Raw genomic sequence first — 14,233 nt, 5'->3', positions numbered from 1 at the left:
ATTTTTATGAGTTTTAAAATAAAGAAGATGGTAAAAATATGAAATGTTTGTGAGTTTTTTTTGGGTTAAAAGGATGTTATTTATAGTGTTAATAATTTTTTTTTTAATTTTTTAAGAATTGACCGTTTGCAAACGGTTCAAAAGTTCCAGACAAATCAAATTTCTCCATAAACCACTCTTAACCACACTTAGGGGGTGTTTGGCTTAGCTTTTCAAACACCAAAAAGTTCTTTTTGAAAAAGTTACAAAATATCAGGATTTATTGATTTTTCCAAAAAGTTCATTTTCCTTATGTAAAAACTTCAAAAGTGGCTTTTAAAACCCATGTTTTGAAAACCGGACTGGACCGGCCGGTTCGACCGGTTCAACCGGGAACCGGTCCCGGATCCGGTTCTGAAAGGCCAAAAAACCGGTAATCGTTTGAACCGGTAAAAACCGGTCGAACCGGTAAAAACCGGTCCGGTTGAACCGGTAAAACCGGTCAAAACCGGAAATTTTAAAAATATTTAATTTTTTCATTTTTTGTATTTTTTATATAATTAAATATAATTATGATATCATCCGGTTTTTTCGGTTTTTGAGACCGGTCCGACCGGTTGGACCACCTGAACCATTGAACCAGTAAGACGACCGGTTCGGTCTCCGGTCCAGTTTTTTGTTTTATTTTTTTTCCAAAAAAAAATTTTGGTTGTGAAAAACTAAGCCAAACACCCCTTAACCAAGACACCGCGTCTTTTTTCCTAGAAATTGATCATACACTGTGGTTCACCACTTCACATACAAATGACTGAATGAGGGACCTTTTTGGAATTATTTCCGATTTCCGAACAATTTCTTGCTTCCAAGCAATGCAATAGTTATTTTGCCTTATCTTCCATCTCTTTCTTCCTCGTCGTTCTCTCCGCCAATGAAGTCAGCAGCAGCGATAATGTCAGGCCTTACTCTCTCTAAATCGCCGCCGCGCTCCGCCTACCTATCGTCCTATTCACCCCACCGCTGCTTCAGCTTTTTCTCTCTATCACTCCCGATTTATCGTTCTCTTAACTCCATGAAGAGGCCCCCAATTCATGTCAGTCATTGTAACCCGATGTTCATCGTTCGAAATTCGTCTTCGAGCTCTTCCGGTTCTTCTTCGATCACCGCCAAACCCTCTTCTGAGATGCGCAAGCATCACAATGGAAGCAGTAAAGGAATAGATCGAGATCAGAAGCTCACCGCCCTCCGTGAGCTTTTTGGGAAGCCCGGTATTAATATCGACGCGTATATCATTCCTTCTCAGGATGCTCATCAGGTTTGATTCTCTCCCTCTAACTAATTTTGTTTTGAATCACAAACAAAGTATTTCAAACGTATCAAGGTTTTGAACCCGTTGCGCAATGAATACAGAGTGAATTTATCGCCGAGTGTTATATGAGAAGGGCCTACATATCAGGTTTTACTGGTAGTGCTGGGACTGCAGTTGTTACAAAACATAAGGCAGCTCTTTGGACAGATGGGCGATACTTTCTCCAGGTTTATCCAGTGCTCTCAGTTCTTTACTTCTTTACATTCCAAGGTTATCACCATTACAAAACATGTCTGTTTGATTGTTTCTTCTTTTGATTTTCTTCATCATTTTCATTCCTAGGCAGAAAAGCAATTGAGCTCGAGTTGGATCCTTATGCGTGCTGGTAATTGGGGTGTTCCCAACACTACTGAATGGCTCAATGATGTTTTAGCTCCTGGTGGGAGAATTGGCATAGATCCCGTGAGTAATACTTTGAATTCTTGTGATGTGTTTGTTGATATTACCATGTTTTCATATGCTTGTGTCTGATGCCACCTTCTGTTCTATTTGTGAAGGGAGCAGTTTCTTTTTTCTTCTGATGCTGTAAATGAATTGAAGGAAGCTGTTGCTAAAAGCAATCATGAGTTGGTATATTTATATGATGTTAATCTTGTGGATGAAGTATGGAAAGAATCAAGACCAATGCCTCCAAATAAACCTATTCGAGTGCATGATCTTAAATTTGCTGGTGTTGATGTGTCAACCAAGTTATCTAATTTGAGATCTGAACTCACTAATGCTGGATCATCTGCAATTGTTATATCTATGCTTGATGAAGTTGCCTGGCTACTGAACTTGGTAATGTTTTTAACTTCTTTAGATGCCCATTAGTAAATCTGTTGGGGACTTGGGGTTAAATGCATTCTTTTTCTTCATGCATCATTTTTATTCTTTTTTTGGCAGAGAGGAAATGATGTTCCACATTCTCCTGTTATGTATGCATACTTGATAGTAGAGATTAATGCAGCAAAACTCTTTGTTGACAAGTCAAAAGTCACCCCTGAAGTGAATGATTACTTGAAGAAAGCTGGCATAGAGTTAAAACCATACGACTCCATTCTTTCTGAAATCAAAAGGTGAGTCTAAAGCACTACATAATTTGTATTTTTGTTTAGTTATATATTTGATGATGCTATTCTTACTTGAAACTTCTCTATGTCCTTTAGCTTAGCTGCACGTGGGGCCCACCTTTGGTTGGACACATCATCAGTCAACGCTGCTATCGTAAGCACATATGCAACTGCTTGTGATAACTTCTTAGAAGGCCTTGGTAATAATAGTAAGAGCAAAGGAAAGAACTTATCTGGAGCACCTTCTGCATTTTGTAAAAGCTCTCCCATATCTCTAGCTAAAGCAGTGAAAAATGATGCTGAGTTGGAAGGGATGCGTAATTCTCATCTAAGGTAAACTAAATGACCATTATACCCTTATCTATGGCACCTTCTGCATTCTAAGTATTGTATGGGAACTATGGATAAATGATGTCTGCTTGGAGTAATTGCTGTATGAAGTATGAACAAAGATTGTTTCTTTTTTAGAGTAAATGACGATTATACCCTTGTGTATCAGGGATGCAGCTGCTCTTGCTGAGTTCTGGTCATGGCTGGAGGAAGAAATGAGTAAAAAAACAGTGCTCACAGAGGTTGAAGTTTCAGATAAACTTCTTGAATTTCGTTCAAGTCAATCTGGTTTTGTTGATACTAGCTTTGATACTATAAGTGGTATGCCAATTGCCACATTTGCCCTTATCATTCACAAATAAGAAAATAATTTCCTTATTGTGATAAGAAGAAAATTACGATTTTGACCTCACAGGTTCTGGTGCAAATGGTGCTATTATACATTATAGAGCAGAACCAGAGAGCTGTAGCATAGTGGATACACAGAAGCTGTTCCTACTAGACAGTGGGGCCCAGTATCTTGATGGGACCACTGATATAACAAGAACAGTTCATTTTGGTCAACCTTCTGAAAGACAAAAAGAATGCTTCACCCGAGTTCTTCAGGTCCTCAATTTTTATTAAAATTAAAATTCTTTTAATAGTTTTGATTTAATTATTTATATAAAATATAAATAATTTGCAGGGTCATATAGCTCTTGATCAAGCAGTATTTCCAGAAAATACACCAGGTTTTGTGCTTGATGCATTTGCACGTTCTTCCCTTTGGAAAGTTGGACTTGATTATCGCCATGGTAATTTATTTAATTTTCATTTAAATGCAATAAATAACAATGCACTTCATTACTTCTATTGAATCCCACTTTCATTTCTTTCCATTACAACATTTAGTTTCAGTTTTTATATTTTCTGCATTGTAGTTTGATAAATCTATTCGGTTATAAATATTTTACTTTAAACATTTTTCTTAAATCTAGGGTTAGTCTCAAAAAAGATCTTATATTTTGTGTTTTTTCCAGATTAAACCTCAAATTTATTTTTTCCTGAAAAAGTCCCTGTATTTTTTCATTTTTTTCCAAAAAAATTGTAAAATGTGAGGGTTTTTTCGAGAAAAACTGAAAAAGTTGAGGGTTTATTTGGAAACATTTAGAAGGTTGAGGGTTTTTTTTTCGGAAAAAAAATACAAAGTTGAGGGCTTTTTTGGAAAAAATGAAAAATACAAGGTAATTTTCAGGAAAAAAATTTGAGGTTTAGTCTGGAAAAAACACAAAATATTAGGTCTTTTTTGAGTTTAACCATAAAATCTATCTACCCAATTATAGCAGTAAAACTTGCTTTGTATTTAATTTATACTGCTTTAAATGGGTAAAATTTTCAAAGTGCAATGCTTTAATAGGAGGAAATGAAAGTATAATTTTGTAATAAACAAATGGGTTAATCCCATCTTTATATTTTGTGTTTTTCCGGATTAAACCTCATCTTTATTTTTTTCATGAAAAAGACCTTATATTTCCTTTTTTCCGAAAAAAGCCCTCAACCTTCTAAATGTTTCCAAATAAATCCTCAACTTTTTTAGTTTTTCCTGAAAAAACCCTCACATTTTACAACTTTTTTTCAGAGAAAAATGACTAAAAGGTCCAGATCAGGAAAAAATGAAAAAATACAAGGTCTTTTTCCGTCAAAAAATAAATTCAAGGTTTAATCCTGAAAAAACATAAAGTATAAGGTCTTTTATGAGATTAACCCTAAACAAATCAATGGAAGTATGTTGCTATTTTTAATAGACAGAGCCCTTTTTTCTTTTTTCTACATGAAGTAATTAAATGCAAGAATTCATTTAACTAATATATATATATATATATATATATATATATATATATATATATATATTTTATTTTTCTGTTGAATGAATTAGGAACTGGACATGGTGTAGGAGCTGCATTAAATGTTCATGAGGGCCCACAAAGTATCAGCTTCAGATTTGGCAATATGACTCCTTTGCTTAAAGGCATGATTATCAGCAATGAACCAGGTTATTATGAGGATCATGCCTTTGGTATTCGAATTGAGGTATTTTCATTTTTCTCTTCTAATGGGTTTACGAGGGACAATTTGGTCTTTTAACATATATAACATATTGATGTTTCTGATACATGTGAATTGTGATTGCAGAATCTTCTATTTGTCAAAGAGGTCGACACTCCTAATCGTTTCGGAGGAATTACATATATTGGATTTGAGAAGCTTACTTTTGTTCCTATACAGGTGTGTGTTGATAATGTCTATTTTGCCCTTTGAATTTTGATTTTAAGTAAAATAAACTTATCACTTCACATCATGCAGACTAAATTGGTTGACTTAACCCTACTCTCTGCTGCTGAGGTTGATTGGCTCAATGATTACCATTCACAAGTTTGGGAAAAGGTAAAATATTTATATAATAATAATAATAATAATAATAAAAGAATAAAATAATAATAATATTTGGTTCAGGTTTCATCATTGGTGGAGGGATCTGCACGTGAGTGGCTTTGGAATAACACGCGTCCAGTTGTAAAGCCATGATTTTCTCTACTTTGTGTATACGTTGGATGTCATCTGTATATATAAAAAGAATATGTTGCTGTGAAGTAGAATTTTAATGAATATTACAATTGTAATTTGTAACATGGCTACAAACAAAGTATCAATCACGACTTTTCATTCCTATTTCTATTTTTGTTTAAACAAAAGCAATTTTTACTGTTATACGTTTGGAATAGTGTCTAAATAAGTTAAAAAAAATTAAAGGTACAATTTTGCAGTTTGCTAGATTTTCTAAAATCTAATGTCTTGATATGAAGAAGATTGAAAGTATGATGTTGTATCATGGATGACGTTTTTCATAACTACCATGAAATGAAATAATCATACAATGTATAAATCTATGTGATATAATTTTAATATTAGAAAATTGTTATATGAATTTCTTGCTATGAAGATGACAACGAGAGGCAATGCCTGGTGATCATGTTTCTTTATTTAATTTCATTAATTTAGACACTATTCCATATGTAGAGAATGACATGGCAAATGATTCATTTGGTAAAAAATTAGTGTGAAGACGGTGACACAAACCTAACAACCATATGAATGATATGCTCTACAAAAACTTTTTGCATTTAATCTTGGGCAAATTAGTGTTGGCATTTATTTTTGACATTTAATATTAAGAAATTAGTTTTCGTATTTAATGTTAGCATCTACTTTTGCAAAATGATTTTTCTAACCCAAATTTAATTTGACAAAATTTTACTTTGGCACTTAATTTGCCCACAATAACAGAATTATGGTTGCAGTGCATAATTTCATATAAGAGATTCAGGTTCAAACTTAAATTTTTTTAGTGTTCAGATAATATCATTTAATTATTATTATTATTATTATTATTATTATTATTATTATTATTATTATTATTATTATTATTATTTTTTATTTTTATTTTTTTTTACTTTGCATGTTTTGACATTTAACTTTGTGTTTCTTTGTGAAATTTTTTTGTTTAGTTTCACAGAATGGCTTTAAAGATAACGTTTAGTTTTGTTGAATGTTTTGGAAGTATTGTGAACAATCAAAAGCTAAGTTAAATATATTATAATTAGTACACACATGAAATTATTATTTGAATATTTGTATGATTTAGAAATACATGGTTAGAAAAATACAAAAACTTTTGACTTTTTAGGGAGAAAAGGAATATTTATCTTGTGAATATAATTAAAATTAAATTAAATAATATATTATTATACACACAAAATTAATATAAGAATCCAATTATAGTCTATGAAATATATACACTTTGATTTTTGGAAGAAAAAATAAAATTTTTATTTTTTGAATATGATTATAATTTAAGAAATATATGGTTAAAAATATGAATTCTTGTAGTAAAAAGAGAAGTAATTTGTGAAAGGTGTTGCTCCCATTCCTATAAAAAAATCAAACAATCACACACACATTCATACACTTTTTTTTTACACACATTCATACACTTATAAATCATAAATGTACAACTAGTAATTAGGGGTACGAATAGACTTAACTTTTATATAAAATCTATTGGCTTTTGATTTTTTATTATATGAGACCAATGTATTACATGAGTTTATTTAAAAGAAAAACTAAATATAAAATTCTAAACATTTAAGAAGTTTGAATTTATAAGAAAAATACGAAAAATATTGAATTATAAAAATTAAAGTGTATTTTTCTCTAAATTTAAACAAATAATTTAGACAAATAAACAAATGAAATTAATAAAGCTTTAATTTAATAATTTTAAAATTAAAAGGAAAGTTCATTAAGGAAATTAATTTGCATTTAAATACTATGTGAAATTTAATAAAATAGAAAAACCATAAAATAACATGTGGAAAAAAAGTAATTTAAAATAACTACAAATAATATTTAACAAATTTGATGAGAATGTGACAAGTAAAAAAAAAAAAAAACTTTCATTTATTATTTTCTGCAGTCATAAAAAAATAATTAAAACTAAATTAAAATTATGTAATTAATATACACATGAAGTTATTATGAGAATATGATTACAACTTACAATTAATGAAATATATGTGGTTAGAAAAATATAAAAACTTTGACTTTTGGAGGAAAAAGAAGAGTGTTTTTATCTTGGGTTTTCAGCAATCTTTAAATGCTCCGTCCCAGTAAGCAAACTGACAGCATAGGAGACAAACTCAACCGACAAGATGAATCAGCAAAGCCCTAAAAATGGAATTGCTACACCTTCATTTCTAGTTGTGAGTGAACGAGAGTGACATTAGGGCTTTATATTTATCACTATTCAACCTACACCTGGAGTAATTGAAATTCAAAAAATGGGAGAGGAGCAAGGGAAGAAGGTGCTGGAGGATGGATGGTTGGCTGCTCGATCCACCGACGTTGAACTCACCGGAATACAACTGACGACTACTCATCCGCCTTCGTCTGATGCTTCACCTTGGATGCCTGCTGTCATTCCTGGAACGTATGGATACCTCTCTCTCCTTTTCTCCCTGTTTGTACAGAATATTGTTAATGTAGGTTTTGATTCCCATTAAGATCAAACAAGTCCTTCTCACTTGTAAACATTTTTTGTTTGTGTCAAATTGATACTTTTCATCTGCAACAGTGATGCTTATTTCGTGCGAACTTTTTGAAAAATCTGTCGATTAACTCGTCTATTTGAACATAGTTGTGACGGTTTTACTTTGATGTCCTAAATTAATTGCTAGGTTTCTTATTCTGGAAAAATTTCAAGGTGAATCTGCTGTTCAATTTATGATTGCAAAACGTTAATGTTTTCTGTAAACTTGGTGTCGCAACATTGTTTTGTACCTTATACACAGGAGTATTCAATGTCAGAAATGGCAGCATGCTTTTTTCTAAAAACCAAATTAGAAACTAATGCATAACATGATATGTTTTTTTTTAATCTATTTATGTATATAATAAAATTAATCTTGAATATCCCCAATTAACTTGCTTTATAAACGAAGTAAAAAAGAAAATTAATGTTGGTATGTCTTCTTTGAATGCAATCAAGATTTATTTGTTTATCATAGCATCCTACTTCCATTTTGTTCTATTACAAAATTACACTTCAAATATTCTACATAATTATAACTCTCATAACACTAATCAAGTAATCATAATGTAAAAATATCATTCAACTTACATGTCCTACTTATATACATTTGTTTTATTCAATGCATAAGCTAATATAGTTTTGTTTTCAGTGTTTTGGCAACCCTTGTAAAGAACAACCTCATCCCAGATCCTTTCTATGGGATAAATAATGAAGCAATTATGGACATTGGTGATTCAGGGAGGGAATACTACACCTTTTGGTTTTTCACAACTTTTCAGTGTAAGCCGGTATGTCACACTCCCACATTTTGTTACAAGTACTTTAATTATGAAATGACACCTGTTTTGATAAAATAAGCTCACAATTATGGAATGTTACCAACATGATGAAAAGGTCTCATGGTACTATATAACTAACTAATAAGATAAACAAAGATCAAACAGCCAAACAAATGATATTCATATTCTTCCTTGGATATATTTTTTTTTTCAGTCAAGTGATCAACATGTTGATCTTAATTTTGGTGGAATCAATTACTCTGCTGAAGTATACTTGAATGGACATCAAACCATTTTGCCAAAGGGAATGTTTCGCAGGCATTCAGTTGATGTGACCGATATTCTTCTTCCTGAAGGTCAAAATATGCTTGCAGTTCTTGTCTACCCACCTGATCATCCTGGTAAAATTCCTCCTCAAGGAGGCCAAGGGGGTGATCATGAGGTAACAATAGATAAAACTTAAAAGGGATAATTTTGTTTTACTAAAATAAAATGCATTTTACTTTCAAGATAATGACATAATGTTGTGTTTAAACCAGATTGGGAAAGATGTTACTACACAATATGTTCAAGGCTGGGATTGGATGGCTCCCATTAGGTAAAAACATCAAAATTCTTGTTAATCCAAACCTACTTTCATTTTTGATATTGCTTGAGTAGTTATATTTATATATCTTCTTCTTCTTCTTCTTCTTCTTCTTCTTCTTCTTCTTGTTATTTATTTGTTTTTTGATTATTATTTTGGAGTTCCATGATCTTGTGATGGTTCACTAACCAAAAATGGTTTACATTTCTTAAAAAGATTATTTCTTTTAGCATCTGGGATTAGTTTTATACTTTTAGGCTCTTTCAAAGTATGCAAGTTGCATCTATTAAAGTCATTTGACTTTGTTGAGATTCTAAATTTTTATTGAACATAATAAGGTACTGGATTAGTTCATATATCTTATCTTATTTAAGGGTTAAATGCAAGAAATACTACTTTACTTTCACTTCATTGTTTAATGATTACATCTTTGTAAGCTGAAAAATCTATCCAGTTATAGCTATGCCATCAAATACAAAACAATTTCACTGCTATAATTGGGTAGATTTTTCAATAAGAAAAAACCTACAAGTACAATGCTTGCTATAATGCGGTAGATTTTTAAAGTAGAATATCTTGATAAGAACAAAATTGGAAGTTGAGTGCAATGTTGTAATAGAAAGAAATGAAAGTAGGAATGCTATATTGAATGCAATAAATAAAATAGCACCTATACTCTTCAATCATGTGTGTGTGTGTGTGTTTATTTTTTTATTTTTGTAGGGATAGGAACACTGGCATTTGGGATGAGGTATCCATCACTGTTACTGGGGTGAGTCCTTGATTAAATGCTAATTTTTTCATTGGCCAATTTCTATCACTTCTATAGACTCACACTCACTTATAAAGTTATAATACATTTGAATTAGAAATTCTTTTGTAAATTCAGTTAAGATTTTTGGAAATCCCATATAGATTATGATTTGAATATAATATTTAATCCCTGCTTGCTTATACTTTCCATTTACACCATTGCAGCCTGTAAAAATAGTAGATCCTCATTTGGTTTCATCATTCTTTGATGGCTACAAGAGGGTTTATCTGCATGCTACTGCAGAATTAGTAAACAAAAGTGCCACGTCAGCAAACTGTTCCTTGAAAATTCTAGTGTCAACTGAACTCGATGGAAATACTAATCTGGTTGAACATCTTCAGACACAGAATTTGTCAATCCCTGCTCAATCCAACATCCAATATACATTTCCTCAGGTCAAGTCAACTTCTTAATTTCTCACATTTTTTTAATCCCTAAAATTATTTTACTATGAGTTTGAGCAACAAAAAAACCTGATAACCACACTGCACACTAAATAAAGTACGTAGAAAAATAAAATGAAATGTTTAATTCCTATTAACGAACATGGTGATGCTGATGATTTTTGGTTTCAGATGTTTTTATACAAGCCAAATTTATGGTGGCCAAATGGCATGGGAAAGCAATCTCTTTACAATGTTGAAATTGGTGTTGAAGTTGATGGTTATGGAGAGTCTGATTCATGGAGTAATCATTTTGGGTTCCGAAAAATTCATAGTGAAATCGATAGTGTCACTGGTGGAAGGTATATATATATAATTTATATAATGCTTTAATAAGATTTTTTTTTGGAACAATACATTAATAAATGGAATTACATTCCTATTTCTTGCATTTAGCCCCCTTTTTGGTTATCTTTTCAGGCTGTTTAAGGTGAATGGAGAGCCTATATTTATTCGTGGTGGAAATTGGATTCTTTCTGATGGTTTGCTTAGGCTTTCAAAGAAACGTTATGAAACAGACATCAAGTTTCATGCAGATATGAACTTTAACATGTTAAGGTGTTGGGGTGGTGGATTGGCTGAAAGACCTGATTTTTATCACTATTGTGATATTTATGGTTTGCTGGTAACTCTCCTCATCCTATCTTTTCAACCTTTTTAGGGTGGTCTGGTCTAAAAATAAAGTGTCAAGGGTATTTTAGTCAATTAAGCAACTACTCATCTCAAATTAGTTGCGTTAGGCTAAAAGTATAATAAAACAAACTCCAATTTTGTATGTTTTATATCATATTTTGATTTCATAGAATAGCATTGTACTTTGACAAATTTACCTAATTATAGCATCGTATATTTATATTCTTTCTTATTAGGAGATTATGCTTTGATTAATTATTTAGTTAATTAAAATAAACTAGAAAGTAGAAATGTATAAACCTAAAATGTGAGGGACTATAATTGACAACTAAAAGTCCCACTCCATTTAAGTGCAAATGAATAGTATTACTCCATATTTGGATTAATACTATTCAATATTCAAACTACAATGCTATAATAGGAATAAATGAAAGTAGAATGCTATAACAAACAAATTAACAACATTTTAGGTCTGGCAAGAGTTTTGGATCACCGGAGACGTAGACGGGAGAGGCGACCCAGTCTCAAACCCTGATGGCCCACTAGACCACGACCTTTTCTTATTATGCGCACACGACACCGTCAAGCTTCTACGAAACCACCCCAGTCTGGCTCTCTGGGTCGGAGGAAACGAACAAACCCCACCCGACGACATCAACACCGCCTTAACAACCGACCTAAAACTCCATCCATTCTATCTCAAATCCAATTCCAACTCCACTTCCACAACTTCAAAAGACGAAACTACCCTCACTTTGATGGACCCAAGTCAATATCTAGATGGAACACGAGTTTACATAAAAGGGTCATTATGGGAAGGGTTTGCAGATAGCAACGGGGGTTGGACCGATGGACCTTACGAGATTCAAAACCCTGAGGATTTTTTTAAAGACGAGTTTTATAACTACGGGTTTAATCCTGAGGTTGGGAATGTGGGGATGCCAGTTGCGGATACTATTAGGGCGACTATGCCTAAGGAAGGATGGGTGATTCCATTGTTTAATGAGTTGGAGAGTGGTTATGTTGAGGAAGTGGCAAATCCTATTTGGGTGTATCATAAATACATTCCTTACTCCAAACCAGGAAAAGTACATGATCAGATATTGATGTATGGGAAACCCAAGGATCTTGATGATTTTTGTCTCAAGGTATACCATTTTCTTATTGTTATTGTTATTGTTATTGTTAGTGATACTGTGTGTTTGAAATGTGTTACAGGCTCAATTGGTGAACTATGTTCAATACAGAGCGTTATTAGAAGGATGGACATCGCGGATGTGGAGTAAATACACAGGTGTTTTGATATGGAAAACTCAAAATCCATGGACGGGTTTGCGAGGTCAGTTTTATGATCATCTTCATGACCAAACAGCCGGATTTTATGGCTGTCGTCATGCTGCAGAGCCGATACATGTCCAATTAAACCTCGCAACTTACTTCATAGAGGTAAATTAAATATCCTTAATTTCTATCGATTCATAAATTAGAGATTTTGATCGATACTCTTTGTTTGTTTTCATTTAATCTAGGTGGTGAACACTACATCTGAGGAACTTGCTGACGTGGCAATCGAGGTATCTGTGTGGGACCTTGAAGGAACATGTCCTTACTATAAAGTATCTGAAACCCTTTCAATCCCTTCGAAAAAAACCGTATCTCTATTTGAAATGACATACCCAAAATCCAAAAACCCTAAACCCGTTTACTTTCTTCTCCTCAAACTCTACAACACATCAAATTCCCATATAATCTCACGTAACTTCTACTGGCTACACCTACCCAACACCACCGGTGATTACAAACTCTTGGAACCATACAAAAAGACGAAAATACCCCTTAAGTTGACTTCTGACATTTCCATTAGCGGGTCAACCTATAACGTCCGTGTAAAAGTAAAGAACAAATCTAAGAAACCCGACCCTGTAACTTTACTTGACAAAAACAAATTCATGGAAACAAATTTCGATTGTGATTTTGATGAGGTGGATAAGAATAAGAACAAGAAAAAGGAAAAGGAAATTGGTTTGTTTAAGAAGGTTTATGGTTTATTGAAAGAAGATGATGATGGTGTTAGAGTGTCGGAAGTAAATGGTTCGGGGGTTGGAGTGGCTTTTTTTCTTAATTTTTCGGTTCGTGGGTCCGGGAAGGGTTTTGAGAAAAAGGGAGATAAGAGGATTTTACCGGTTCATTATTCGGATAATTATTTTTCGTTGGTTCCTGAAGAGGAGATGACGGTTAATATTTCTTTTGAAGTTCCGGAAGGTGTGACGCCGCGTGTTTCGCTTCGTGGGTGGAATTATGATGGTGGACATACTGTTCGTTAAAATGGGGAATAAATTCAAGGATATGTTTTTGTTTTTTGTATTTTTTTTTTGGAATAAGAAAATCCCTCTGAGGATTGTTGTTGTTAATGTTTGGATGGTATGAGAAAGTTGGAGACATTACTAGGGATTTCAGGTTGTGTTGTTGTAATTAAGGAGATACATGTGTGTGTGTATCTTTAAATGAAAGGAAATCAGTTTTGTGTTGTGAATATGTGAGCGATTTTTTATTTTCATGTGGTACTTACCTTAGTTTTTGCAATTGTGCTCCACATCAATACAACTATATTCATTTTCAAAACTGGCACATAAGCAGTTACTTTTTATAGGTGAACATTTGGATGACTTGAACCGATTTCAAAAGGTAGACAGGGTCAGGTCTAGACCAGAAAAAGACTGAATAAGACTTGTTTGCGAAACCGAATTGTAGGATGACAAATGCACTCAAGAGATCAAACACAGATTCCAAAGAAACTTCTGAAATCTATAGAAGTATTGTGTTTGAAAAATATTGTTTCGTTTTTGGTATAATAACCATTTAAATGACCATTTTTATCATGAAATTGTATGGAATTAATGTTAAGAACAAATTACGCGAATGGTCCTTTAGGTTTTGGATTTTTCCCTAATTTAGTCCCTACGGTACTTTTTCCCTCAAATAGTAGCTATGGACCATAAGTTGCACGCGTTTGGTCCCCGAGTTGGATGTCCGTCCATTCCAACGTTAAGCTGTTCCATTTGACTTGCACATGAGGGTATTTATGTCATTTTAGCCTAAAGGACCTTTTCTGAACATATAAAT

The 14,233-nt window shown here is 32.8% G+C and overlaps 2 protein-coding genes across 2 annotated transcripts; both read left to right on the top strand.

Annotated features, from left to right (window-relative positions):
* The first annotated feature begins 777 nt into the window (after window positions 1–777).
* Window positions 778–5,440, top strand: LOC145072658 (Metallopeptidase M24 family protein). Its single transcript, XM_079019123.1, has 13 exons — window positions 778–1,291; window positions 1,387–1,512; window positions 1,628–1,747; window positions 1,850–2,125; window positions 2,231–2,403; window positions 2,494–2,730; window positions 2,897–3,048; window positions 3,143–3,333; window positions 3,413–3,521; window positions 4,643–4,797; window positions 4,900–4,992; window positions 5,071–5,151; window positions 5,221–5,440. Exons 1-13 carry the CDS (start codon window positions 908–910, stop codon window positions 5,290–5,292), a joined length of 2,169 nt encoding a protein of 722 aa, XP_078875249.1. The 5' UTR covers window positions 778–907; the 3' UTR covers window positions 5,293–5,440.
* A 1,975-nt stretch (window positions 5,441–7,415) lies between these two features.
* LOC145072114 (glycoside hydrolase family 2 protein) lies at window positions 7,416–13,643 on the top strand. Its single transcript, XM_079018500.1, has 11 exons — window positions 7,416–7,753; window positions 8,505–8,643; window positions 8,849–9,076; window positions 9,174–9,232; window positions 9,944–9,992; window positions 10,199–10,429; window positions 10,610–10,779; window positions 10,898–11,102; window positions 11,581–12,258; window positions 12,329–12,556; window positions 12,640–13,643. The coding sequence occupies exons 1-11, from the start codon at window positions 7,605–7,607 to the stop codon at window positions 13,432–13,434; spliced, it is 2,931 nt and encodes a 976-aa protein (XP_078874626.1). The 5' UTR covers window positions 7,416–7,604; the 3' UTR covers window positions 13,435–13,643.
* Window positions 13,644–14,233: the final 590 nt, after the last annotated feature.

This window comes from Lactuca serriola, chromosome 9, assembly GCF_051521515.1.
Source record: "Lactuca serriola cultivar US96UC23 chromosome 9, Lser_US96UC23_V15, whole genome shotgun sequence".
In the NCBI taxonomy this organism is placed as follows: domain Eukaryota; kingdom Viridiplantae; phylum Streptophyta; class Magnoliopsida; order Asterales; family Asteraceae; genus Lactuca; species Lactuca serriola.
The sequence above is the reverse complement of the archived record's forward strand: the minus strand, read 5'-3'. Positions and strand labels throughout refer to the sequence as shown.